General features: G+C 53.0%; 1 protein-coding gene across 1 annotated transcript in view; it reads right to left on the reverse strand.

Moving 5' to 3' along the window:
* Nucleotides 1-5,147: 5,147 nt before the first annotated feature.
* LOC102107556 (uncharacterized) overlaps nt 5,148-26,650 on the reverse strand; it is a 35,413-nt gene continuing 13,910 nt past the window's right edge. The window contains exons 40-80 of the mRNA XM_088051939.1: nt 24,863-24,890; nt 24,424-24,460; nt 23,406-23,607; nt 22,757-22,900; nt 22,029-22,185; nt 21,839-21,866; nt 21,638-21,746; nt 21,461-21,553; nt 21,276-21,339; nt 20,655-20,753; nt 20,410-20,513; nt 19,737-19,875; nt 19,383-19,651; nt 18,917-19,087; nt 18,463-18,772; nt 18,285-18,358; nt 18,061-18,148; nt 17,859-17,976; nt 17,654-17,777; nt 17,329-17,465; nt 17,113-17,239; nt 16,876-17,004; nt 16,545-16,787; nt 16,135-16,311; nt 15,888-16,033; nt 15,715-15,805; nt 15,057-15,446; nt 14,841-14,967; nt 14,620-14,738; nt 14,037-14,233; nt 13,661-13,844; nt 13,420-13,585; nt 13,214-13,338; nt 12,823-13,131; nt 12,532-12,735; nt 11,453-11,587; nt 10,779-10,904; nt 10,401-10,676; nt 9,888-9,983; nt 5,366-5,500; nt 5,148-5,284 (exon numbers count right to left, since the gene is read on the reverse strand). Coding sequence (XP_087908065.1) covers nt 5,264-5,284; nt 5,366-5,500; nt 9,888-9,983; nt 10,401-10,676; nt 10,779-10,904; nt 11,453-11,587; nt 12,532-12,735; nt 12,823-13,131; nt 13,214-13,338; nt 13,420-13,585; nt 13,661-13,844; nt 14,037-14,233; nt 14,620-14,738; nt 14,841-14,967; nt 15,057-15,446; nt 15,715-15,805; nt 15,888-16,033; nt 16,135-16,311; nt 16,545-16,787; nt 16,876-17,004; nt 17,113-17,239; nt 17,329-17,465; nt 17,654-17,777; nt 17,859-17,976; nt 18,061-18,148; nt 18,285-18,358; nt 18,463-18,772; nt 18,917-19,087; nt 19,383-19,651; nt 19,737-19,875; nt 20,410-20,513; nt 20,655-20,753; nt 21,276-21,339; nt 21,461-21,553; nt 21,638-21,746; nt 21,839-21,866; nt 22,029-22,185; nt 22,757-22,900; nt 23,406-23,607; nt 24,424-24,460; nt 24,863-24,890 — 6,018 coding nt within the window. The 3' untranslated portion in view covers nt 5,148-5,263. The remainder of the gene's footprint in view (nt 5,285-5,365; nt 5,501-9,887; nt 9,984-10,400; nt 10,677-10,778; nt 10,905-11,452; nt 11,588-12,531; nt 12,736-12,822; nt 13,132-13,213; nt 13,339-13,419; nt 13,586-13,660; nt 13,845-14,036; nt 14,234-14,619; nt 14,739-14,840; nt 14,968-15,056; nt 15,447-15,714; nt 15,806-15,887; nt 16,034-16,134; nt 16,312-16,544; nt 16,788-16,875; nt 17,005-17,112; nt 17,240-17,328; nt 17,466-17,653; nt 17,778-17,858; nt 17,977-18,060; nt 18,149-18,284; nt 18,359-18,462; nt 18,773-18,916; nt 19,088-19,382; nt 19,652-19,736; nt 19,876-20,409; nt 20,514-20,654; nt 20,754-21,275; nt 21,340-21,460; nt 21,554-21,637; nt 21,747-21,838; nt 21,867-22,028; nt 22,186-22,756; nt 22,901-23,405; nt 23,608-24,423; nt 24,461-24,862; nt 24,891-26,650) is intronic.

Here is a 26,650-nt window from a genome sequence, read left to right on the forward strand (position 1 = left end):
CATTTACCAACAGTCCTGGCTCACTGGTGAGGTTCCAGATGACTGGAAGCTGGTCAATGTGACACTCATTCACAAAAAGATTGAGAAGAAGGATCCTGGTGATGATAGGCCAGTCAGCCTGACCTCAGTACCTGGTAAGGTAATGGAGCAGTTTATACTGAGTGCCATCATGCAGCATTTACAGGATGGCCAGGGTATCAGACCCAACCAGTATGGGTTTAGGAGGGTAGGTCGTGTTTGGCCAACCTGATCTCCTTTTATGACCAGGTGACCTACCTGGTGGATGCAGGAAAGGCTGTGGATGTTTTCTATTTGGACTTCAGCAAGGCCTTTGACACTGTCTCCCATACCATACTCCTGGAAAAGCTGGCAGCCCATGGCTTGGACAGGAGCACTCTTTGCTGGGTTAAGAACTGGCTGGGTGGCCAGGCCCAGAGAGTGGTGGTGAACAGTGCTGCATCCAGCTGGCAGCCAGTTACCAATGGTGTCCCTCAGGGGTCTGTGCTGGGGCCTGTCCTGTTCAATATTTTTATTGATGACATGGGTGAGGGTATCGAGTCTTTCTTTAGTAAATTTGCAGATGACACTAAGCTGGGAGTGTGTGTCAATCTGTTGGAAGGTAGAATGGCTCTGTAGAGAGACTTGGAGTGATTGGATGGATGGGCAGAATCCAATAAGATGATGTTTAGTAAGTCCAAGTGCCAAGTCCTGCATTTTGGCCACAATAACCTCCTGCAACATTATAGGCTGGGGACTGTGTGGCTGTGTTATGTTGCACTATATGTTAAACTAAATGGTTTTTCCCAGTTGCTCTCCTCCTGGGTCTATGGTGTGTTGGATCCGTCCCACTCACCCCTCCCCTTCGGTTTCACCCCATTGCTGTAACCTGCCTTCCCCTCCCCCTTTTCCCTCAGTTTAAAAATCCCCGCAATTCCTCCCTCGGTCTCTTTTTTCCCTGGAGCAGTTCCAGAATTAACTGAGGGACAACATCCTGGGAAGAGAGAGCCTCCTTTGTCTTTTACCTTTGTCCTTGCCATACCCCTCCCACCCCCAGTGGGCTGGAGCTAGTCGGATGATTTTCCAAGGGTGGGAGCAAAGGGATTATGGCATGGCTGGGGACAGTGCCCAGGCAGAAAGGGACCTGGGGGTACTGGTCAACAGCCATCTGAACATGAGCCAGTGTGCCCTGGTGGCCAAGAAGGCCAGCAGTATCCTGGCCTGGATCAGGAATAGTGTGGCCAGCAGGAGCAGGGAGGTCATTCTTCCCCTGTACTCGACACTGGTGAGGCCAGACCTGAGTGCTGTGTCCAGTTCTGGGCCCCTCAGTTTAGGAAGGACATTGAGAACGTTTGAGCGCATCCAGAGGAGGCTACAAGGCTGGTGAGGGGCTTGGAACGCAAGCACAATGAAAAACAACTGAGGGAGCTGGGGTTTAGGGAGAAAAGGAGACTCAGAGGTGACCTTATCACTGTCTACAATTTCCGGACAGATGGCTGTAGGCAGGTGAGAGTTGGTCTCTTTCTCCAGGCTACAACTGACAGAACGAGAGAACACAGTCTCAAGCTGTGCCAAGGGAAATATAGGTTGGATATTAGGAAAAAGTTTTTTACAGAAAGGGTGACAAAGTATTGGAATGGTTTGACCAGGGAGGTGGTGGAGTCACCACATCTTTTTTTAAACACATCTCTGGATGTGTTTAAAAAAAGAATGGATGTGGCACTAGGTGGCATGGTCTAGTTGAGGTGTTAGGGCTGGATTGGACTTCTTGAGGGTCTCTTCCAACCTAGTCATTCTATGATTCTGTGATCAAAAGCAGTGACAGGCACATGAGACAGCAAAAAACAACTGCAGCCTTTGGCTTCCTGTCCTTCACATGAAACAAAGAAATTAAGAATTAGGAAGAAATGCTTAAAAGGGGTGTCTGACAAAAACCAGACCCTGACACCCTAATCCACAAGAACAGGAAAAAGAGTCAGGCTGCAAGATGAGATAAAGAGCTGGAATACACAAACAAGATGCAAAGACAAAGGCACCACAGGATAAAGGAGATTCCTGGACCCTAAGCCAGAAGAAACGGATTTGAAGTCCCAAAAAGCGGCCAAAGGACTGAAAGGGGTATGGGGCTAATTGTAATATGAAGTGAAGACAGGCGGGGTTAGGAAATCAATATGTATTAGGCGTATCGTGTAAACCTGCTCTGTAAAGGATAAAAAGGGAAAACCAAATCAAAAAGGTGTGCGTGCTTTTGGAGGAGATATCCCCATGCATCTCAGCTCTGAATAAATTCATACCTGCTCTTATAACTACTCTGCAAGTTATAGGGTTCCTTTTATTCCGCAAATCACACATGCACTGACTAAAAACAAAGACAGTAGCTGTCCATTGGCAGGTCTTTATTTGTAAAACAACCAAACCCGATCCCCAAATAAAAAAATTAATAAAAAACACCCTACCTCTCCATACATTTTTCAACTTCTAGTGAGCAAAAGAAAATAAAAACAAATCCTTCAAAATGGGAAAATGGACGGCAGATAAATAAGAAAAAGCTAATACAAGGTACTGTGCCATAGAAAATGCAAGAGGCACTTACTGGTGCGACTCCAGCTGCAGCTGATGCCATTCTGTCGGTGTAAAGGCACCACTTCCAGGCAGCAGCTCGGTGAGGAGCTCCTGGCACACGCACACGAGCTGGCTGTGCCCAAACTCAACCCCAAGACACAACCCAAAGCGCTGCCTCTCCCCGGTGTCAGGGGCGCAGAGGCACCAGCGGGCACTCGCTGCCGCCTCCTGGGCGGGTTCTTCGCCGGCGCTCTCCCGTTGACGATGCTCGGGGTCCTCATTGCCCCCTGCAGCTCAGAGGCTGGAGGGCGATTCACCGAATAGTGACCTGCAACCCCCAGGAAATAGGCGGGACAGGGCCCGAAGAGGAGACGCGGCCGGAGCCAAATCGCGCCGGGGGCGGAGTGAGACCGGCCCACGGTACCTCTCTCCCTCCCTCTTTCCTCTGAGGGGTTGGAGTTTGGCGCGGTCCTGCAGTGCCAGTTGCAGAAGGGGCGCAGAGCGGAGCGACGGTGGCCCCCAGCTCAGAAAGCGGCTACAGCCGTGCCGGGACGCCTTCCTCCCTCCCACTGACTGCCTGTCCGGACCTTGCTGCTACTGGGAAACTCCATCTCAGCTGAAACCAGGGTAAAGTCCATCCTTTATTCCATGGCATTTACCATTCTGTACTATTTAATCTTTGCCTTCTAGCTGGTCCATATACTGAAAGCCTGATGGTACCCTTTTGGGTCCTTGAAATACCCTCTTCTGAGATTTTCTTTGTTTTCCTGGAGCTGGCAAGCCATTTTATCCACCAATGCTGCTTCTTCATCTTTCCATGTCTGGGACCTGGAGAACATGGAAGGATGATGGGATGTACTGGGATGGTGAGACTGGGAGAATGTGGAGGGATGGAGAGACATGAAGAAAATGGTGGGGTGATGGAACATGGAAGATATAATGGGACATGGAGGAGGTGGAGGGCCAGAGGGGTGGTGGAATGGGGGGATGATGAGTTATGAAGATGCTGGGATGTGGAGAGGATGGATAGATAGTGGGACATGAGATTGTGGCATGTATAGGGACATAGAGGAAATGGAGTGGTAGAGAACATATAGGGATGGTGGCATAAGGTGGGACAATGAGCCATGGAGGAGATGGAGGGACAATGAGAAAAGGAGGGTAACAAGTTTGAGGAGGCAGGACTGTTGGGCCAAGGGGTGGTGAAACAATCGATGGACAGGCCAGACAGGTGAAAGCATTTGGAACAGAAGGACAATGGGACATGTCAGGAAATGGAACATGGTGGGTAGTGGGACAGAGCAGTTGGTGGCTAGGGGAACCCCAAGGCCAGGACCAGCAGAAGCTGCAAGCTCAGGAACCAGGAGGTCCCTAAAGGGCTCACCCAGGCTTTGTGCCACATGTGGAGGTAACAAATGCTGGCCCCCACCTCCTGGGTACCCTCCCTTCCCAGTCCTGTATGTGCCTCCCAGCACATCTCTTCCCACAAATAGACATGGATTGGTGCGAGGAAGGCTGAGATACCCTGTGCAGCAGTTTGAGGTCGAAATAGTCCCCATGGGTAAAATCATATTGTGGGGTGGGTTGCAACATCTTGTAGGGTGTGCCAGGTCCACATGGGTCGGCAATCCACAAGATGTTTAGGGTTGGAAGGAACCTCTGAAGATCATCCAGTCCATCCCCCCTACCAAGGAAGGGTCACTTAGAGAATTTACACAGGAACATGTTCAGTTGGATTTTGAATATATGCAGACAGAGACTCCACAACCTCCCTAGGCAGCCTGTTCCTGATTGTGGCCTGTTCATGGAACTTTTTGTGTTTTAGTTGATGGCCATTGCTTCTTGTCCTGTCTCTGGGCACCACTGAAAAGTCTGGCACCATCTTCTGGACACCCGCCTTTGAGATGCATTGATGAGAGCCCCTCTGAGTGTTCTCTAGACTTAGGCACAACTCCCTCAATCTCTTTCCCTGGAGAGATGCCCCAGATCCCAGATCATCTTTGCGGCCTCTGCTGGACCCTCTCCAGTAACTCCTTGTCTTTCTTGTGCTGAGGAGCCCAGAACTGCAACCACAGTACTGCAGATGTGACCTTACTATGGCCAAATAGAGGGGTAGGATTGTCTCCTTCGACTTGCTGGTCACACACTTCCTGATACACCCCAGGACACCACTGGCCCTCCTGTCCCCAAGGACACACTGCTGGTTCATAGTCAACTTGTCACTCATCAAGACTCCCAAGTCTTCCTCCACAGAGATGCTCTCTCATCGGATTCAGCAGTGGCCTCATATTTTCCCTAATCTTCCTTTTTCTGCTGATATACCTGTAGAAGCCCTTCTTGTTGTCCTTGATATCCCTTGCCAGATTCAATGCCAAGGGACTTTGGCCTTCCTCACTGCACCCCTGAATATTCTGACAATGCTCCTATAAATCTCCCACGTGGCCTGTCCCTTTTTCCATATCCCATAAATTTCTTCTACATAAATTTCAGATCTACTAGAAACTTATGTGAGTTTCATCAATATTACAGGTGCCATACAATGGGGTAACCCCACCCTCCCCACACAAACCCAACCCCACACAAACTGCTGCTGCTCAATGCTTTTTATTGGCAGCTCAAGCTTGAGGGACTAGAGGGAGTTGGGGACTTGGAAGTCTAAGTGGGACAGCTGAGTGTTCAGGTAGGATACTTGGGATCCAGAGCTTCACTCTTCATTGAGTCCCTTCTGATGGAGGAGAAAAGGGGGGTGTTGTGGGGCCGCCATGGGGTGGCCCATGAGCCACCTGTGGGCAGGGGAAAGTCCCACCTTCGCTCCAATGTCACGGCTCTTGGCCCGCAGCTTGTTGACCTGGGACTCGGCAATGTCAGCACGCTCCTCTGCCTCATCCAGCTCGTGCTGTGCCTTGCGGAACTTGGCCAGGTTGGTGTTGGCCTGTTCCTCCTGAGGAAGCAGAGGGACATCGGTGAGGGTTGCACACAACTCTGTCTGGCCTCCTGCCACCCCATCTGCTCTCCATACATCTGACTTACTTATTTCTCCATCTGGCCTATAATAGAACCACCCGCGTTTTCAGGCATCCCAGTTTTGAACCACCCAACCATCTACTCAATCATCCATCCATCCATCCATCCATCCATCCATCCATCCATCCATCCAATCTCCTACGAAACATAAACTACAAGCCATCTGTCCTTAGCTCCATCCGCTCAGTACTCCTTCCTTCCTTCCGCCACTTCCTTCCGCCACTTCCTTCCGCCACTTCCTTCCTTCCTTCCTTCCTTCCTTCCTTCCTTCCTTCCTTCCTTCCTTCCTTCCTTCCTTCCGCCACTTCCTTCCGCCACTTCCTTCCTTCCGCCACTTCCTTCCTTCCGCCACTTCCTTCCTTCCGCCACTTCCTTCCTTCCGCCACTTCCTTCCTTCCTTCCGCCACTTCCTTCCTTCCTTCCTTCCTTCCTTCCTTCCTTCCTTCCTTCCTTCCGCCACTTCCTTCCTTCCGCCACTTCCTTCCTTCCGCCACTTCCTTCCTTCCGCCACTTCCTTCCGCCACTTCCTTCCGCCACTTCCTTCCGCCACTTCCTTCCGCCACTTCCTTCCGCCACTTCCTTCCTTCCTTCCTTCCTTCCTTCCTTCCTTCCTTCCTTCCTTCCTTCCTTCCTTCCTTCCGCCACTTCCTTCCTTCCGCCACTTCCTTCCTTCCGCCACTTCCTTCCGCCACTTCCTTCCGCCACTTCCTTCCGCCACTTCCTTCCTTCCTTCCGCCACTTCCTTCCGCCACTTCCTTCCGCCACTTCCTTCCGCCACTTCCTTCCGCCACTTCCTTCCGCCACTTCCTTCCTTCCTTCCTTCCTTCCTTCCTTCCTTCCTTCCTTCCTTCCTTCCTTCCTTCCTTCCTTCCTTCCTTCCTTCCTTCCTTCCTTCCTTCCTTCCTTCCTTCCTTCCTTCCTTCCTTCCTTCCTTCCTTCCGCCACTTCCTTCCTTCCGCCACTTCCTTCCTTCCTTCCGCCACTTCCTTCCTTCCTTCCGCCACTTCCTTCCTTCCTTCCGCCACTTCCTTCCGCCACTTCCTTCCTTCCGCCACTTCCTTCCGCCACTTCCTTCCTTCCTTCCGCCACTTCCTTCCGCCACTTCCTTCCGCCACTTCCTTCCTTCCGCCACTTCCTTCCTTCCGCCACTTCCTTCCTTCCTTCCTTCCTTCCTTCCTTCCTTCCTTCCTTCCTTCCTTCCTTCCTTCCTTCCTTCCTTCCTTCCTTCCTTCCTTCCTTCCTTCCTTCCTTCCTTCCTTCCTTCCTTCCTTCCTTCCTTCCTTCCTTCCTTCCGCCACTTCCTTCCGCCACTTCCTTCCGCCACTTCCTTCCGCCACTTCCTTCCTTCCGCCACTTCCTTCCTTCCGCCACTTCCTTCCTTCCTTCCTTCCTTCCTTCCTTCCTTCCTTCCTTCCTTCCTTCCTTCCTTCCTTCCTTCCTTCCTTCCTTCCGCCACTTCCTTCCGCCACTTCCTTCCGCCACTTCCTTCCGCCACTTCCTTCCGCCACTTCCTTCCTTCCGCCACTTCCTTCCTTCCGCCACTTCCTTCCGCCACTTCCTTCAGCCACTTCCTTCCTTCCTTCCTTCCTTCCTTCCTTCCTTCCTTCCTTCCTTCCTTCCTTCCTTCCTTCCTTCCTTCCTTCCTTCCGCCACTTCCTTCCGCCACTTCCTTCCGCCACTTCCTTCCGCCACTTCCTTCCGCCACTTCCTTCCGCCACTTCCTTCCGCCACTTCCTTCCTTCCGCCACTTCCTTCCTTCCTTCCTTCCGACCCTTCCTTCCTTCCGACACTTACTTCCTTCCGACACTTACTTCCTTCCGACACTTCCTTCCGCCACTTCCTTCCGCCACTTCCTTCCGCCACTTCCTTCCGCCACTTCCTTCCTTCCTTCCTTCCTTCCGACACTTCCTTCCTTCCGACACTTCCTTCCTTCCGACACTTCCTTCCGCCACTTCCTTCCGCCACTTCCTTCCTTCCTTCCTTCCTTCCTTCCTTCCTTCCTTCCTTCCTTCCTTCCTTCCTTCCGCCACTTCCTTCCTTCCTTCCTTCCTTCCTTCCTTCCTTCCTTCCTTCCTTCCTTCCTTCCTTCCTTCCGCCACTTCCTTCCGCCACTTCCTTCCGCCACTTCCTTCCGCCACTTCCTTCCGCCACTTCCTTCCGCCACTTCCTTCCGCCACTTCCTTCCGCCACTTCCTTCCTTCCTTCCGCCACTTCCTTCCGCCACTTCCTTCCGCCACTTCCTTCCGCCACTTCCTTCCTTCCGCCACTTCCTTCCGCCACTTCCTTCCTTACGCCACTTCCTTCCTTACGCCACTTCCTTCCTTACGCCACTTCCTTCCTTCCTTCCGCCACTTCCTTCCACCACTTCCTTCCTTCCTTCCTTCCTTCCTTCCGCCACTTCCTTCCACCACTTCCTTCCTTCTGCCACTTCCTTCCGCCACTTCCTTCCGCCACTTCCTTCCTTCCGCCACTTCCTTCCTTCCGCCACTTCCTTCCTTCCGCCACTTCCTTCCTTCCGCCACTTCCTTCCTTCCTTCCGCCACTTCCTTCCTTCCTTCCGCCACTTCCTTCCTTCCTTCCGCCACTTCCTTCCTTCCTTCCGCCCCTTCCTTCCTTCCTTCCTTCCTTCCTTCCTTCCTTCCTTCCTTCCTTCCTTCCTTCCTTCCTTCCTTCCTTCCTTCCTTCCTTCCTTCCTTCCTTCCTTCCTTCCGCCCCTTCCTTCCTTCCTTCCTTCCTTCCTTCCTTCCTTCCTTCCTTCCTTCCTTCCTTCCTTCCGCCACTTCCTTCCTTCCGCCACTTCCTTCCTTCCTTCCTTCCGCCACTTCCTTCCTTCCGCCACTTCCTTCCTTCCGCCACTTCCTTCCTTCCGCCACTTCCTTCCTTCCGCCACTTCCTTCCGCCACTTCCTTCCGCCACTTCCTTCCTTCCGCCACTTCCTTCCTTCCGCCACTTCCTTCCGCCACTTCCTTCCGCCACTTCCTTCCTTCCGCCACTTCCTTCCTTCCGCCACTTCCTTCCTTCCTTCCGCCACTTCCTTCCTTCCTTCCGCCACTTCCTTCCTTCCTTCCTTCCGCCACTTCCTTCCTTCCTTCCTTCCGCCACTTCCTTCCTTCCTTCCGCCACTTCCTTCCTTCCACCACTTCCTTCCTTCCTTCCGCCACTTCCTTCCGCCACTTCCTTCCGCCACTTCCTTCCTTCCTTCCTTCCTTCCTTCCTTCCTTCCTTCCTTCCTTCCTTCCTTCCTTCCTTCCTTCCTTCCTTCCTTCCTTCCTTCCTTCCTTCCTTCCTTCCTTCCTTCCTTCCTTCCTTCCTTCCTTCCTTCCTTCCTTCCTTCCTTCCTTCCTTCCGCCACTTCCTTCCTTCCTTCCTTCCGCCACTTCCTTCCTTCCGCCACTTCCTTCCGCCACTTCCTTCCGCCACTTCCTTCCGCCACTTCCTTCCTTCCTTCCGCCACTTCCTTCCGCCACTTCCTTCCGCCACTTCCTTCCGCCACTTCCTTCCGCCACTTCCTTCCGCCACTTCCTTCCTTCCGCCACTTCCTTCCTTCCGCCACTTCCTTCCTTCCGCCACTTCCTTCCTTCCGCCACTTCCTTCCTTCCTTCCTTCCTTCCTTCCTTCCTTCCTTCCTTCCTTCCTTCCTTCCTTCCTTCCTTCCTTCCTTCCTTCCTTCCTTCCTTCCTTCCTTCCTTCCTTCCTTCCTTCCTTCCTTCCTTCCTTCCTTCCTTCCTTCCTTCCGCCACTTCCTTCCGCCACTTCCTTCCGCCACTTCCTTCCGCCACTTCCTTCCGCCACTTCCTTCCGCCACTTCCTTCCGCCACTTCCTTCCTTCCTTCCGCCACTTCCTTCCTTCCTTCCGCCACTTCCTTCCTTCCTTCCGCCACTTCCTTCCTTCCTTCCGCCACTTCCTTCCTTCCGCCACTTCCTTCCTTCCGCCACTTCCTTCCTTCCGCCACTTCCTTCCTTCCGCCACTTCCTTCCTTCCGCCACTTCCTTCCTTCCACCACTTCCGCCTCTTCCTTCCTTACTTACGCCACTTCCTTCTGCCACTTCCTCTCACCACTGCCTCCCACCACTTTCTCCCTCCCTCCCTCCCTCCCTCCTTGCCTGTCTGCCTGCCTGCCTGCCCGCCTTCCCACATCTAACCATCATCTCTTAATCCCACCCACCCTCCTCACCCCCTGACACTCCACCCCTTGACCACCTCATCTCAAGTTCCTCTGCTACTCTCACATTCCCTCCCACATCCTAAATCCACCCTGTCCCCTCCTGGGAGGTGGTCCCATGGCCGTCTGTCTAATGCTCACCGCCTCTTCTGCCTGTCGCTTGTATGCCTTGACCTTCAGCTGGAGCTTGTCCACAAGGTCCTGGAGCCGGACCATATTTTTACGGTCTTCCTCCGTCTGTAGGGTGAGACACATGTGGATCATGACCTCACCCTACCTGTGCTTTGAATCACCACACAATCTACAAGGGTCAGGATAATGATGTTCTTGGGGAGTGGAGCCTCTCTAGATCTGTTGGTAGCCTCAGCTCTGGGAGCAGGAAGTGGGATGTCATCTTGCTGCTGATGAGGTCTCATCTGAGGTTCTGGATGCTGGGACAGTGAGAGGTGACCTGGATGGCTTATAACCCAGACCATGTTCTGGGTCCCACTACAGTATCAGACATACATGCAGAGGGTAGTCTAGTATAGAATCTAGACAGCCTGTGTCTCTCTGGCCAGCATGTCAGCCATGTTCTAGGTCATATACAGCATGAAATATAAGGCTCTATGGCCAAGGGGCAGTCGTTGACCTAAGCCAGCTGAAAAGCCCCACCTGGTAGCTGAGCTCCTTTATGCGACGCTCAGACTTGCGGAGACCCTTGACACTCTCGGCATGGCGCTTCTGCTCAGCTTCCAGCTCATTCTCCAGCTCCCGCACACGAGCCTCCAGCTTCTGCAGCTGCTTCTTGCCCCCTTTGAGGGCCAACTGTTCAGCCTCATCCAATCTCATCTGCAGGTCCTTGATGGTCTGCTCCATGTTCTTCTTCATCCGCTCCAGATGGGCACTGGTATCCTGTTCCTTCTTCAGCTCCTCTGCCATCATGGCCGCCTGCCCAAGGAGAGAAGCAAGCAGAGAAGGAGGACCAAAGCATGTTCTCCGTTACACACCAGTGGAAGGTATCCTAGATGTTGGTCCCACCATGGCACTCACATCAGTGATTGCTTTCTTGGCCTTCTCCTCAGCATTCCTGCACTCCTGGGTGGCCTCTTCCACCTCTGTCTGCAGCTGGGAGATGTCGGCCTCCATCTTCTTCTTCTGGTTGATCAGGCTGGTGTTCTAGAGTTAGAGAAGAGGATCTCAGGAGGTGTCTCTTCAACTGCTGACCTATCCTTCTTCAACTCCCAGGTACTTAATGCCCCCTTACTCCCTGCCAACTCTGCAGGTCTAAAGGATCTGGAGATCTTGGTAAATCAACCCATTAGAAGCCCACACCCATGGATGGAGGTGACCTCTGTCCTTGAAAGTATGTGAGGTTGTGGTAGTTTGACATTTAGGGAAAGGAGTAAGAACCACCCATGGAAGTGATTTCTTTGAGAGAAGCTGCTGGGAGCTGCTTCTGTGTCTGAGATAGACCAATAGCTGGCCAGTTCTGAGAACTAACAGCATTTTGCACCATTGAAAATTAGGTCCACCTCTGTGAATACCTCCTTTTGAAAACCACAAGCCCAAGAACTCTTTTTCTGGCCTTGAAAGGTAGAAGAGCTCTGATGAAGCCGGCCCTGCTCCCCCATGGCCAGACCCCAGTGGCTCCTGGGTGGGAGGATGGAGGTCAGGGGAGGGGGCCCAGCCCCAGGCTGGGCCAGGCCACGGCTGCTGACACTCACCAACCTCCATCCCAGCCTGCACAGATGGCTCCAGGACAAGGATTGTCCGCTCCTCCCAGTGGCTTCAGGGCTGAGGGAGGCACTAATATGGCCTGAAATCCATGTTAGTGTGACTAACACTGTGACTGCCACAACCTGGGAAAGATTTAACCCTTTCACTACACAGATGAGACCAGCAGACCTTGTCCCTCTCTCTAGGAAAAGAAAAGGATGGAGTGACATGTAGAGAGAAAACATGAAAACATCAAGGTCAGTAAAAGAAAGAGTTGAGCCTGAGATGGAAGAGGGATGAGGAGATGCCAAATGGGGCTGATACATTCTTTTGATATGGCCATGGACATGGACAATGATATACTGAAAATATCTCCTTTAATTCATAAAAGAGTATTGGGGGAATGAAGTATTCAAACTGTAAATTTGAGCAGAGGTATCCATTGATGAAGCTAAGCAGATGTTCGAGTAGCTGTAATCCCATGAGACACTTAAACAGAGAGAGACATGAGAGTTGATGAAGATCCTTTGCCCCCAGGGAGAGAAGAAGGAAACCTCTGTTCCCAGAGATGATCACAGAGACAGATGGAGAGAACCTTTGCCTTTGAATAACTCCTCCTTAAAATAATACCCCTTGAGTTCATGGCCCATGGACACACCTCTAGGAGGGCTGTGAAGATGGAAGGAAATTTCATGATGGCAGAATTTTACCCAGGCAGCTGCTATTTATAGAAATGAAAAGCCACGAGAACTATTTCTTGTGGAGAAGTCTCCATGGCATGACAAGAGAAAACTCCTCTCCCTCCAAAGACTGAGGGAAGACAATTGTAGAGTTGGTACTGTTTTAACATCCCAGGTTTTGTCTCTACATTGTCATTTGGGAAAGGAAAAAGTTGGGCAGAGGGAGGAAAGGTTTCTGGAGGTTTTATTCTGGTTTCTTATTCTTGTAGTCCTGTTAATAAAGTTTCTTTACTTCTTTTAAGTTTTAAGTCTGTTTTGCCCTTCTCCTAATCCATATCTCACAGCGAGAAATGCGTAAGTGCCCTGGTGATTTTATCCAGCACTAAAACCCATCTCAGAGGTCTCACCTGTGAGTGGAGAAGCTGGACCCTCTCACTGGCTTCAATCAGCTCCTGCTCAGCCAACTTGCGGGCCCTCTCAGTCTGTTCCACAACTGCCTGCATCTCCTCCAGCTCCGATTGGAGGAGGCTGTTTCTCCTCTCCACGATAGCAATATTCTCCTTCAGATCTTCATTGGCTCTTACCGCATCATCCAGCTGCAGTTGGGTATCCTGTTAGGATAAATAGGATGGACATCAGCCAGCAGCTGATGGGGTTCGGGGGCTAGAAAGACCTCCTTACAGGTGTGGTAATCCCACCTTGAAGTGAGCCTGGGCTCCTTTCAGGTGGCACTGAGCTTCAACAGCCATGCGGTTGGCATGGCTGAGCTGAATCTCCATCTCATTGAGATCACCCTCCATCTTCTTCTTCAGTCTCAGGGCCTCGTTGCGGCTCCGGGTCTCAGCATCCAGAGAGGTCTGCAGTGAGTCCACCACCCGCAGGTGGTTGCGCTTGGCCTGCTCCATCTCCTCATCCTTCTCAGCCAGCTTGCGCTCGTAGTCTGCCTTGACCTGGTTGAACTCCAGTTGAGCCCTCAGAATCTTTCCCTCCTCGTGCTCCAGAGAGGCCTGGTAGAGACAAAGAGAAATTAGGGGGCCACAGAGAAGACTAGGACAAATTAGGGCCTTACAGGGGTGTGATTTGGCTCACTTCAGCCTCCTCCAGTGCAGCCTGGAGCTCCAGTTTCTCGGCATCCAGCTGCTTCCGGACCTTCTCCAGTTCATGGATGGTCTTGTGGCTGCCACCCAGCTGCTCTGTCAGGTCTGAGATCTCCTCTGCCCAGATGATAACCCATCAGACTTGGTCAAAGGTAGTGGAATACAACAAGGTGGGCAGGGGGAGTACCACGGTCTCACCTTGGAGGTTCTTGTTCTCCCTTTTGAAGCTCTCCAGGTGCTCAAGTGACTCCTCATAGGCATTTTTCAGCTTGAAGAGCTCAGTGCTGAGTGATCTGGCCTCCTTCTGCGATGCCTCCAGCTCCGTCTGTGACTCTTCAAACTTCTGCTTCCACTCAGACAAGACCTGGACCAAAGCAAGGGGTCACCATTTGTCCCTGTGTCTCACATCTTCTCCTGTCTCACCACTGTGTCCTCCTACTTTGTCAAAGTTTCTCTGCTTCTTGTCCAATGCAGCAGCTGCTGCATTTGATCGCTCCACATCTGCCATCAGGTCCTCAATCTCATTTTGCAGCCGGTGCTTGGTCTTCTCCAGGGAGGAACACTTGGCATTGACTGCCTCCACCGCCTCCTCAGCCTCCTGCAGCCGCTGGGCCAGCTTCTTCCTGCCATGGGAGGAAACCTGGCTGTGGTGACCCACGGATCAAGTGGGTCAACTCAAACCTTCTTCTACCCACTGGTCAGCTGAAGCTCTGGATATCTACCATCTCCATATACCTGTACATTCTCCAGATTCTTCTAAAGTGGAAGGGTGTCCACTTTCCCCTGCCCTGAGATGCCTGCCTGAGATTACTCACTTGGCCTCCTCCAGCTCCTCAGTGCGCTGGATGGCATCTGTCTCATACTTGGTCCTCCATTGTGCCACCTCAGAGTTGGCCTTGGAGAGTGAGCGCTGGAGCTCAGCCTTGGCCTCTGTCTCTTCCTCATACTGCTCCCTCAGGAGGTCGCAGTCATGCCGGGTCGACTGGAGGGCATGGGCCAGTGCATTCTTGGCCTGGGAGGGAGAGGCAAGGAGAAGGTGAACTTGAGCTATGTGTAGGTCCTCAAACTTAGTAAGCACTGGCATTTCTAAGCCAAACCTTCATCCCACCCAAATTCAGCACATCTAGACCCAGAGAGATCTAAAGATGGGTATCTCTAGTCTGACCCAGTCCCCTCATCCAATGCTATTCAACCACCATAAGCCAACCCAGCTGCTTCAGAACTGACCTGCTTAGCCCAGCCTCTCAGTTGTTAGACCAATGTAACCCAACTCAACCACTCTTAGATGCAGCCACCCCACTGAACTGGTGTGAACTTGACTATCATTTGGTGCTACCAATGAAAGTGCTTGTTTTGTGGCCTTCCTGGAAACCCTATCAGCCATCCCACAAACCTCACCTTCATCTCCTCCTCCAGCTGCCTCTTCAAGTCCTCCATCTGCTGGGTGTATGACTGCTTGCCCCTAGTTAATTGAGATACAAGGGCCTCCTTTTCCTCCAGCTGGCGGGACAGTTCTCCTGCAGAGGTAGGGCAGGTTTTCAAGGGTGTGGCAGGGATTGAAGATGTGGGACAGGGGCTGAGAATGTGGGGTGAGGGGTATGGTGGGTCAGAGTTCCCACCATTCTCAGTCTGGAGCTTGGCCCGTTGGGTGCTAGTGTCATTGAGGACTCGTTGTGTCTCCTCCAGCTTGGCCCTGTGTTCAGCTGCCTGGTCCTCCATGGTGCGAGAGATCTTCTCCATGCCCACCTTGGAGGAGGAAATTATGGAGGGAAGGAATGAAGCAGGAGAATGATGCCCATGGTGGAGACAAGATGTTCACCTTGCCCTCCTTCTACCTTGGCCTTTATTAGTTGCTCCATGTTGGAGCTGAGGTCATCCAGCTCCAGTTTGAGCTCGCTCTTCTCCTTCTCCAGCTTCTGTTTGACACGCTGTAAGTTGTCAATCTGTTCACTGAGCTCAGCCACACTGTCAGCATGCTTCTTGCGCAGTGCTGCAGCTGTGGCCTCATGCCGCAGTGTGGCCTCTTCCAGATCCCGCCGCATCTTCTGGAACTCTGCCTCCCGCTTCTTGTTGAGCTCAATCTGCACTGATGTGGCACCACCTGCCTCCTCCAGACGCTCACTGATCTCCTCCAGCTCTCGTGACAAGTCTGAGCGCAGCTTCTCCACCTTGGCTCTGCCTGTCCGCTCTGCTTCCAACTCCTCCTCCAGTTCCTCAATCCGTGCCTGTGCTCCAGGGATGGAGTGGCTGTCAGCAGACACTGTTGGGCTCCACCCAACTCCTCCATTTAGCTCAACCAATTGAGCTGGAGACTCTTCAACACAACTCATCACAATAAGCTGAAAACTCTTCATCTCATCCCAGACATCTGAACATTGTCAACCAACTGGAAATTCCTAAACTCAGCCTAACTAGATAGAGATTCTTCACCTCAACCCAACAAGCTGGAGTCTCTCCAGTCCAGCCCAAATAAGCAGAGAATAGATTCCTCACCTGCAGCTCTTTCAGCTTCTTCTGGAGCTGCAGAGCCAGAGCCTGCTCATCCTCAACTTTGCTGTTCTGCTGGTTGATCTCAAACTCTTTCCTGCAAATCAAAGCAGTTAGCAGTGAGGTCCCTGCCCTTGCCCCCTGATCAGTTTAGACTAGGGAAAGAGGTCCATTTTTACTTCTTGAGCTTCTCCTCCAGCTGTTCCTTGTCATTCTCCAGGTCCATGATGTTCTCCTGGGTCAGTTTCAAGTCACCTTCCAGCTTCCTTTTGGCCCGTTCCAGGTCCATGCGGACCTTCTTCTCCTGTTCCAGGGAGCCTTCAAGCTGTGTGGAGACATGGGAAAGGGGGGAAACCTCAGTTTTCCATCATATCTGCTCCAGAAACCTCCTTAGCACTACCCATTGTGGGACCAGACCACACTCACGTCATCCACTTGCTGTTCCATCTTGAGTTTGGACTTTGTCAAGGTGTTGACTTTGTCTTCCTCTGCCTGCAGGTCATCCAGTGTCTGCTGGTGAGATTCTTGCAGAGCCTTCTTTTCCTTTGTTAGCTTGGCAATGGTTTCATCCAGCCCGGCCATCTCCTCTGTGAGGTTCTTCACCTGAAGGAGGAGAAACACTAGGCCTCCAGCTTAGTACCAGAGGTAGAGCATAACTGGGTAAAGCTGCTGTTGTTCTTGGTCAATGAGGCCACTACAGTGGTAAAGAACCCAAAGGATGTTGAGTCTTCATGTAGCCCAGATCAACTAGGCTTGAATCTCCTCAACCCAACACAACCAGGTTGTGTTAACCCAAATCCCCACAACTTAAGGTCAGGGCGTCTCTCCCCCCTCACCTTGTTCTCGGTGGCATGTTTCTCCTTCTCCACCTTGGCCAGAGTCAGCTCTAGATCATCAATGTCCTTTTTCAGCTCTGAGCACTCATCCTCCAGCTTCCTCTTCCTAGCTGTCAGCTCTGCATTCATCTCTTCCTCATCCTCCAGTCTCTCTGTCAGCTCCTTCACCTTGGCCTCCAGCTGGATCTTGTTTTTGATCAGCTGGTCACAGCGCTCCTCAGCATCATTAAGGTTGTCCTGCTCCTGTATTGGAGTGGTAGATGAAGTAGGGTGGCCTTAGAGGGGTGCTGGTCACCCCCCTAACATGGTTTTGGGGGGCAGTCTCACTCACAGCCTGCACTTGTAGCTGAAGGTCATTCTTCTCCTGCAGCATGGAGACCATCTTCTCCTCCAGCTCCTTGCGCCGGGTCTCTGACTTTTCCAGGGCCTCCTTCAGCCGCCCAAATTCTTCCTTCATGTTCTGAAGCAAAGCCCAAGAGACCAGTAGCTACTTCCAATCCCCTCCATCCATCAATCCCACCCAACCCATTTTGGATCCTAAGAGGCTTGCCTTATCACCTCCTCCTACCTGCATCTCCTTCTCCGTTTCAGCACTCTTCAACAAGGGCTTGATCTTGAAGTAGAGCTTCATCCAAGGCCAATTCTTCACCCCCATGAAGGCCTTGATGTTCCACTGGATCACCAGCAGTGAGTCCCTAGAATGGTGACACAGATGCCACTACACCATAAACCTGGTGACGCACCAGGGGTCCCTTCTTAAGGAGAAAGACCCTTCCCCTCTCACCGGCGCTCCAGGATCTTCTTGAACTCAATGCGCATGAGCTGCCCTCGGGCCTGAGCCTGGATGCGAGTGATGATGCGGGAGAGGCGCTCATCCCGCATCTCCTCCAGAAGTCCCAGCAGCCCAGCCTTGAAGAAGACCTGATGAAGGAAGGAGGGAAGTGAGAGGGTGAATTGGTTGGGAAGGGTTCATAGACAGATGGATGGGTAATAGGTTGTTGGAGGAATGAAGCGATGGATGGTGGAGTGGATAGGCACCACATCAGTGGTGAGACAATGGGGTCCACATGACCCCATGGGTGGTCCATGGAGAGACCATGTGCCCTTACCTTGGTGTGTCCAAACTTGTACTGGTTGTGGTCAATGTCAATGGATCCCAGGAGCTTTTCAGCGCCTTTGCGGCTGTCAATGAACTGCCCCTCAGGGATGGCGGCAGGGTTCAGGATGCGGTACCTGGTGAGGAGAGAGGGCATGAAAACACCGACATCAGCCACAGTTGGGTTGTCCACCACCACCTCATAGCTCTGTGCCTACCGCTGGCGGAAGTCCCCATAAAGGATGCGATTGGGGAAGCCCTTGCGACAGATGCGGATGCCTTCTAGCACCCCATTGCAGCGCAGCTGATGCATTACCAGGGGATTGTCCATCACACCTGGCAGTGGGTTAGAGGGGTAGTGTCAGCCACAAGCCACACCTACTACCCTTTTCCCTGCCCTCAGCCTGGCCCTTTGCTCACCCGGCTCCTTCCGCTCATTGGGGATGATGCAGCGGACAAAGTGAGGGTGGGTGGTCTTCAGGTTAGCCATCAGCTTGTTGAGGTTCTCCTGTTGAGGAGGGAGGAGGGAAGAAGCTGACTAATGAGAGAGCAAGAGAGGGTCTATGGGACTGAAGGGGTGATCCACCACTCAGGAGGTTATCTTCCCACTGCCCCATATTGGTTCCACTATGTAGGTCCCTCACCCGATGTAGTGCTGAGACAGTCTGAAAGGAAGAACCTTTCTTCTTGGCTCCTTTCCCCTTTCCTCCCTCACCACCTGGAGAGAAGAGGGGTAGGGTAACACAGTAAAGAGGGTGACTAGTGAATGGTAGTCTTCTCCATCAACTCATCCCTCCATCACCCCATCATCCATTCACCCACCAGCATCTGCCCCAGCATAGTTGGAGAAGAGGTTGGCCAAGAGTTTCAGGGCTGATTTCTGGTAGAGCCCCACCACCGTCTCATTGAGGGGGTCCTTGTTCTTCTCCAGCCACCCAATGATGTTGTAGTCCACTGTCCCAGCATAGTGGACAAGAGAGAAATGGGCCTCTGGCTTCCCCTTGACATTACGTGGCTTCCCAAAGTTGGCCGTCTTGCCCAGGTGATTATCAAAGAGCTTGGCCTTGAATGTCATGTCTGAGGCCTTGGGAAACATGCACTCCTCCTCCAGGATGGACATGATTCCCATGGGCTAGGAAGAAAAGACCTTGTTGGCTACAGTACACACCAAGTACAACCCAACTGGCCAGCTTTGGGATTCCTGCTAAGCTGCAACTGAAAGGACCCTTCCCCAGAGGTCCCTTCAGCCCCCACAAGACCCTGGGGGAGGTGGTACCTTCTCAATGAGGTCAATGCAGGCCTGGAGGTCCATGCCAAAGTCAATGAACTCCCACTCAATGCCCTCCTTCTTGTATTCCTCCTGCTCCAGCACGAACATGTGGTGGTTGAAAAACTGCTGCAGCTTCTCGTTGGTGAAGTTGATGCAGAGCTGCTCGAAGCTGTTGAACTGGGGAAGGAGAGAGGAGATGGCAAACAAGGTTAAATGGATCAACTCAACACTCAACAGGGTCAACAGAATGCTTTATGAGATCTATAAGTGAACCTGAGTCCCAACCGGGTTAACAGAATGCCCAGTAGTATCAATGAGGTCAACTCAACACCCAAGAGGATCAACACAAGGCCCAAAGAGATCAAGTTTCCAGAAGAGGTCAACATGAAACTTCAGAAGTTTATCTCAACCCTCAACTGGATCAACACAACCCCCAAGAGGACAAATACCCTGCCAGCCCCTCAGTCCTCACATCAAAGATCTCAAATCCTGCAATGTCCAGCACACCAATGAAGTACTGCCGTGGCTGCTTGGTGTCCAGGGAGTTGTTGATCCTCACCACCATCCAGTTGAACATCTTCTCATATACAGCCTTGGCCAAGGCCCCAATGGAGTAGTATACCTGCTGGACATTCTGCCCCTTGGTGACATATTCATTGCCCACCTTTACCCGAGGGTGACACAACCCCTTGAGAAGGTCAGCTGAGTTCAGCCCCATCAAGTAGGCTGACTTGTCAGCATCTGCAGAGTGTCAAAAAGAAGACATGCCGTCAGATTCCACTTAACCTGGTGACCTCAAGACCTATGTCATCCTGTACCCACTCACCTTCAGTACCATCTGGTTCTGCCTGCTCTTCCCGTTGCTTCTGCTTGAACTTCATGTTGCCAAAGTGCATGATGGCGCCCGTCAGCTTGTAGACACCAGCCTTCTCCTCAGCCGTGAAGCCCAGAACATCAAAAGCACTCTGGATGATAGGTAGAAGGGGGTGGGAGAGAGCCTTGCCACCAGATGTGGTCATGACTCTCTGCTGGCCACGATTTGTGTCCCTCTGCCCTTCCAGCTTATAAACCCCTCCATCCATCTGTGGACTAATCCAACCATGGACTCACCTATTATGGATTCACTTATCCATCCATCCATTGACTCATCCATCCATGGGCTCATCCATTCACCATTAACTCCATCCATGCATCCATGGGCTCATCCATTTGAGGACTTGTTCACCCATGGACACATCTGTCCATCTAAGTACTCCCCTACCTGTTTTTTCTCCACCCACAACCTCCTCCACCCTCTGCCTCCTGTCCTACCTTCTGTCCCTCACCGCACATCATCACAGTCCACCAACCCACCATCTTCCACCCTTCCTATCCTCTACTTCTCATCCCTATGTTCCTCCTCTCCTCTACCCATCCATCTTCTACAATTTCAACCATCCACCTGGCACTTCACCTTCAACACATCATGGGGATGTCCACCTGCCCACCCCACCACTTACATCAGTTGCCAACAGCTCTTCAGAGTCATCGATGGAGGCCACAGTCACCTCTCCTTGGGAGACATAACTGTAGTCATAGGGGTTGTTTGTGATGAGAAGCATCTCTGTTCCATGGGCCCAGGATAGAGAGAAAAACTGAGCATTTGCACTGGCTAAAAAGCCCTGATCATCCTTAATTACCCCAGGAAGGAGCAGAGAATTGGAGGAGAGGAAGTAGAAGCCTCAAGGCCAAGCACCCTACTCACCCAGCAGCTCTGGCTTCTTATTGGAGAGGATCTGGTAAAAGATGTGGTAGTTTCTTTCAGCCTTCAGCTGGAAAATGACACGGGACTTCTCCAGGAGGTCTGGGGTGGGTATGAAGAGAAGATGGGTGGAAGTCAGGAGGAGAAGATGGATTGAAATATGGAGAGATGGATGATAGGATGAGAAGATGGAAAAGGAGGGGTATCTGGATGGGGGGATGAGGAGATGGAGGGAAAAAGAGAGGAAAATGGAAGGTCAGATGGATAGTTAGATGAGATGATGGATCCACCAACCGTGAAGAGAGATGAAGGGACGGACATGGGTGGAGGCAAGGAGGGAGGGAAGGAGATAGCCACAAGGAGGTGGAGGGACAAAGAATTGGAGAGGGAGGGTCAGGTGGATGGTGGGATAAGGAGATGAAGAGGTGATTGGACGGAGGGAGAAATGGAGATACGTATGGATGAAGAGCTCCTGGGTGGATGGATGAAGTTCATGGGTGGATGGAGGAGTCCATACATGGATGAGTTCTAGGACGGATGAATAAATCCATGGATAGATAAGTCCATGGATGGATGGATGATGGACTACAAAACATCCTCCCCTTGGGCTTTCAACCCACTTACAGGTCTCAATGTCAGCTGATGCCAACTTCCCCGTGGCCCCAAAATGGATCCGGATGAACTTCCCCTGGGAAAGCAGTGGCAGGAGGTGGAGGTGGCTGTCTTCATGCAGCAGATCCCACACCATAGAACCTGTCCCACAAACTGCCCCACAGACCCTTCCTCATAGAACCCACCCCATCACTCACAAATCGGGATGAGTTGTCATTGCGAAGGGTCTTGGCATTGCCAAAGGCTTCCAAGGCAGGGTTGGCCTGGATGATTTGGTCCTCCAGGGTGCCCTGGATGAGGTGGGACAAAGCTGGGTGTGGACACCCCTGGGTGGACACACTCTCTGCCAAGGGCACATGGACTGAGGCACTCACCTTGCTGCTATTGGTCACCTCCTTCTTGCGGTCACCAATGGCAGCAATGCTGGCAAAGTATTGGATGACTCTCTTGGTGTTGACTGTCTTCCCCGCCCCGGATTCTCCGCTGGGAGGGCAACAGTGAGGTATGGGATAACACCCTGGTGGATCCTTCATCCCACCCCACTGCTGGGGGGAATGGACAAAGCAGGGCCTTACGTGATGAGGATGGACTGGTTCTCTCGGTCTGCCAAGGAAAGAGAGGACTCAGGTGGGATGAAGTTGGGAAACATGCTTGAGGTCTTGGGGTTGGGGTTCTCCATCTTCCCAGGTGAGAACCAGTTCTAAGTCAGGAGCCATTATTTGGAGTGGGGTCTTTTAGTTTAAGGTCCTTACAGAACATCCTTACCTGTCAGCATGTTCTGGTAGGCATTGTCAGAGATGGAGAAGATATGGGGTGGAGCTTCACTCCGCTTCTTTCCCCGGTAGGCAGCCACCACCTCAGCATTGTAGACGGGCAACCACTTATAGGGGTTGACAGTCACGCAGAAGAGCCCTGAGTAGGTCTGGAGAAAAGGACAGGTAGGTCAGAATCAGGAGGTGTCACCCCACCAGGTGAGGACATTCTAGGTCTAGGTGGCCCAAGGGACATAGCGACAGGATGTCCTGATTTTGGTTGTCCAAAAAGGGGCTGGAGAAGGGACATCTCAGTACTGGGTGGCCCACAACATGCAGAGATGGGACATCTCATGTGTCAGTGGCCCAAGGGCTCTGGGGATGGGACATACTATATCCCATGAAGGGGGCTATTGAAGTGACATCTTGGATCTGGGTGGCCAAATGGGTCAGGGGATGCAACATCTCAGGTCTTGGTGGCTGAGGCAGTCTAGAAATGGGATGTCTTGGGTCTGGGTGGCCCAAGGGAGCTGGAGAAGGGCCACCAGGTCCCAGGTGTCCCAAAATCCATGAAAAAGCCACACCAGGTTTAGGTGGCCCATAGACTCTCTGGAAGGCCCATCTGGTTCCAGGAATCCCAAGAGCTTTAGGGAAAAGTCACTAGTTTCCATCCACCCCATAGGCTGTGAGGAAGGCCCCGCCTACTTCCCGGGTGCTCCACAGGCTTGTGGGAAGGCTCACATAGATCAGCCAAGAGGCATAGCGCTCCTTGAGGTTGTAGAGGACAGCAGGTTCATGGAGGAAGGTCAGCATAGCCATGTCCTCAATCTTGTCAAATTTGGGGGGATTCTGCTGGTGAATGTCAGCTTCCTTCACCATCACTGTCTGGGGGGATTGGGGAGATATGAGGGTGGAGGTTGCAAGGTGTCCATGGCTTGAGGAGTGCCCCATGGGTTAGGGGGTGCTGTATTGGTAGGATTTCTTCCATGGGTTGGGAGAGGTCTCCTATGGGTTGGGGACTACCTCCCATCGGTTGAGAGTCTTCAGTGGGTCAGGGCCTCCACCACTATCAGTCTGGTTTCCCCCTCCTCTGTTTGGTCCCCCCCAAACTTTCAACCCCACTCCCTCCTTTGACCCCTCCCCCATTAATTTTATCCCATTAACCCCTCCCTCCTTAATTCTTTACCCCTCTACTTCCCACCAACCCCTCAACCCCCATGATGCCGAACCCCCCTTTCTTTCCCCCACCTGCCCTCTTTGCCCCCACCTTCCATCAACCCTTCCCATCCTTAACCCCTTCCTCCATTACCCCCTCCCCCCCATTAATCCTTTGCCCTGAATGGCCACTTGCCCCCCTCCCCTCACCCACCCCTATCCCTCAGTCGCCTACCTCTCCCAGCTCAGTCTGGACGGTGGCCTCCCCTCCTTGCCGCCCCATCACCCGTCCCCGAACAAATTCCTCCCGGGGATGGGGGACAAAGCACTCGCTGCGGGGGTCAAAGGGTCTGGTCTGTGCTGCCAGCCGCTCCCTCTCCCCTGGCCGCAGGAAGGGTGCTGCTGCCCCAAGTGCTGCCAGCACTGCGTCTGCCATCCTGCCCTACACAGACAGGGACCCTGCATCACCTGGGGAACTGTGAGGCTCACACAACCCCATTTGCCGCACCCCATCGCCATGCATGGGCCCCTATAGCTATGCCCAGACACCTATGGTTGTGCCAGACACTATAGCCAGATACAGCTTTGTAGCTGTGCACAGCCCCGTTCAGGGGTCTCAGTAGATGTGCAGGGAGCCCTATAGCCCTCTGCACACCCAAATAGTCATGCACTGCCCCATGCACAGATTGCAGTAGTGATTCAGAGACTCCCTGCAAGGACCCCTATAGCCATTAAAGGACCCTTAATAGTGATGTACAGAACCTCATTGTGGTGTATGGCCCCATGCACAGAATCCTACAGCCATTCATAACCCCAAGTATTGAGCCCTATACAGTGCACAGACCCCTATAGCTGTAGGCAGACCCCTATAGTCATGCAGGGACCCCAATACCCATGCATCACCCCATGTACTGACTTCTGTACTGATAGAGGCACCTCCACAACCAGGGACCACCAACCCCTGGTGTGATACGTGGAGCCCTACAACACAAAGACACCTACAGCCAGGCACAGACCCCCACAGTGGTTCAGGCATCCCTACAGTGATGCACAGAGACCCATAGCAGTGCAGGGACGCCTAAAACAATGCAGGGAACCTTAGAGTCCTGCGCAGCCCCATATGCAGACCCCCATAGCAAAGTATGGATCCCCTGTAGTGATGTGCAGACCCTATTGCAACACATACACCCAGCATAGCCACCCCCCCCTCCCCAGGCACCCATTTCCATGATGCCCCACAGCATCACACTCACCTGCAGTCTGTAGATCTAGCAGGTAAGATGAAGGGAGCTGGAAAGACATGCAGGGGATGAGTAGGGCCACACCCCATGCCCCCTACTGACCCTCTTTGCCCCATAGACTCCTTTATGCCCCTTAGATCACTTTGCCACATAGACCCCTGGGTGCCCCACAGACCATCAGTGTCCCCTTGATTGCTGTGTTTTACCCCACAGTTTCCCTCACTGCTTCTTAGGTCCTCTGTGCCTCATAACCCCATGTGTACCCCACAGGTCCCCACACCCTAGAGAACCCCTATGTGTCCCATAGGCCCCCTGTGCCTCATATCACCCACAGATTCCTGTGCCCCATAGATCTCCATATGCTCCATAACCCTCCTGTGCACCCCATAACCCCCCATATCATCCCTCAGCTCTTCATATCCACATCCCACATTCCCACTATGCTCCCCACCCTCTCCCTCTCTGCCCCACGCCAACACCTATGCCAGTCCCGCAGCCCCAAGGCCTTTATAGACCATCATGAGATGGGGAGGGGAGGAGCATTCCTGGGGAGGGGGTGGCTGATAAGAGTAGGGCACCTCCCACCCACTTCCCCAGCCACAAGGTGGCATCTCTCCAGTGACCCTGGCATCCAAGACCCACATATTCACCTCACAGGATGAGCTATAGGGGTGAGCAAGGGCTGTCCTTTTAGGGGTGGGATGTGAGGTATGCTGGGGGCCTGGATGCCTGGATCTCTTGTGCAGGAGGTGTCTATGAAGCCCAGACGTCTGGATCCCTTGGGGCGGGGGGGCGGGGGCAAGGGCACAAGGAGAGAAAACTTTGGAGCCCTGGTGCCAGGGTCCCTTGCTTGTGTGTGTGATCTAGGGGGTCCAGGGTGCTTTGGTGGGGTTTGTGATGATTCTATGGGTCTCAGACGCCTGGGTTTCTTGGGGGGGGGGGCGGGGGGGGGTCTATAGAGCCCAAATGCTTGGGTTCTTTGTGCGTGGAGGGGATCTATAGGGCTAGGACTCCAGGGACCCTTGTGAAGGGGGAACCTATGGGGCCTGGACGCCTGGGTCCTTGGCCAATGTCCTGTCACCCGTGGGGTGGTGACAGCTCTACCCTGCCAGGTCTATATTGGGACATGGCCGGAGAGTGGGGGGGAGATTGTTATCTCATCCCCCCCAGTGAGGCGCCATGGGGCCAGCAGGGTTCTGAAAGACGGGGGGGGGGGGGGGCGGTGGGGGGAGGGGGGGGGTCTGGCAGCAGTCCCCAAACACCGTGTCCACTTTGTCATCGAGGAGGTGACAAGTGTTCCTGCGAGGTGACACATTCCCGTGGGTGGGGAGGTCCCCACCTCCCCAATGTGCCCCATAGATCCCACTCCCCTGCCCACAGACCATCTTCTCTGCCCCACAGAGCCCTTATAGAGCCCCATAACTGCTCTACAGAGTCACAGAGAGTCTCCGTAGATCCCTGTAGAGTCTTTTTTAGAGCCCCATTAGAGTCCCCATAAGGCCCCATAGAAACATTATCCCACCCTTCCTCGGTCGGAATTTGGTGGGGGAGGGGAGCCGCCCAGATGCCAGGGTCCCCTGGGGTCCATCATGCGGCGCCACCAGGACTAGGAGAGATGTGGCGACAGATGGAGGGTGAGGCAGGAAGTGGGGAGGGACTGAGGAATTGTTGGGGAGGGACAGGCAGGACACAGAGGGACAGTGGGATACAGAGAACCTGCAGGAACCAGGGGGAAATGGAGGAGGTAGAAGGACTATGGGAGATGGAGGACACAGGGCTGGTGGGGCAAGAGGTGGTGGGGTGATGGATGGAAAGTCCAGAGCAATGGAGGGACATGGGACAGAATATCAGTAGGGCATGGGGGGTTGTGGGACATGGTGTGCAGTGGGAAGGAGCAGCCAGTGGCTGGGGGAACACTGAGGCCAGGACAGAGGGACCTCAATACCTGCAGCAGGAGAAGGTACAGCCTCAGGAGCCAAGACATTCCTGAGGAGTCCCCTCAGGCTGTGCCCCATACGTGGGAGTCCCAGATGCTGTCCCCCACCTCCTGGGGTCCCTCCCCACCTCAACATAGACTTGTCTCTCCCCCCACATGGATCTAGGTTGGTGTAGAGCAGGTTGAGGTTACAGAACACCATGGATAGAGATACACTGTGGGGCAGCTCAACGTTGAGCTCATGATTCACATCACCTTGCACTGTAGGTCTGGTTGCATTATGCTGTGGGGCATGCTGAGCTG

This window comes from Pseudopodoces humilis, chromosome 1, assembly GCF_049639895.1.
Source record: "Pseudopodoces humilis isolate 2021_Gansu_Grassland_sample_001 chromosome 1, ASM4963989v1, whole genome shotgun sequence".
Lineage (NCBI taxonomy): Eukaryota > Metazoa > Chordata > Aves > Passeriformes > Paridae > Pseudopodoces > Pseudopodoces humilis.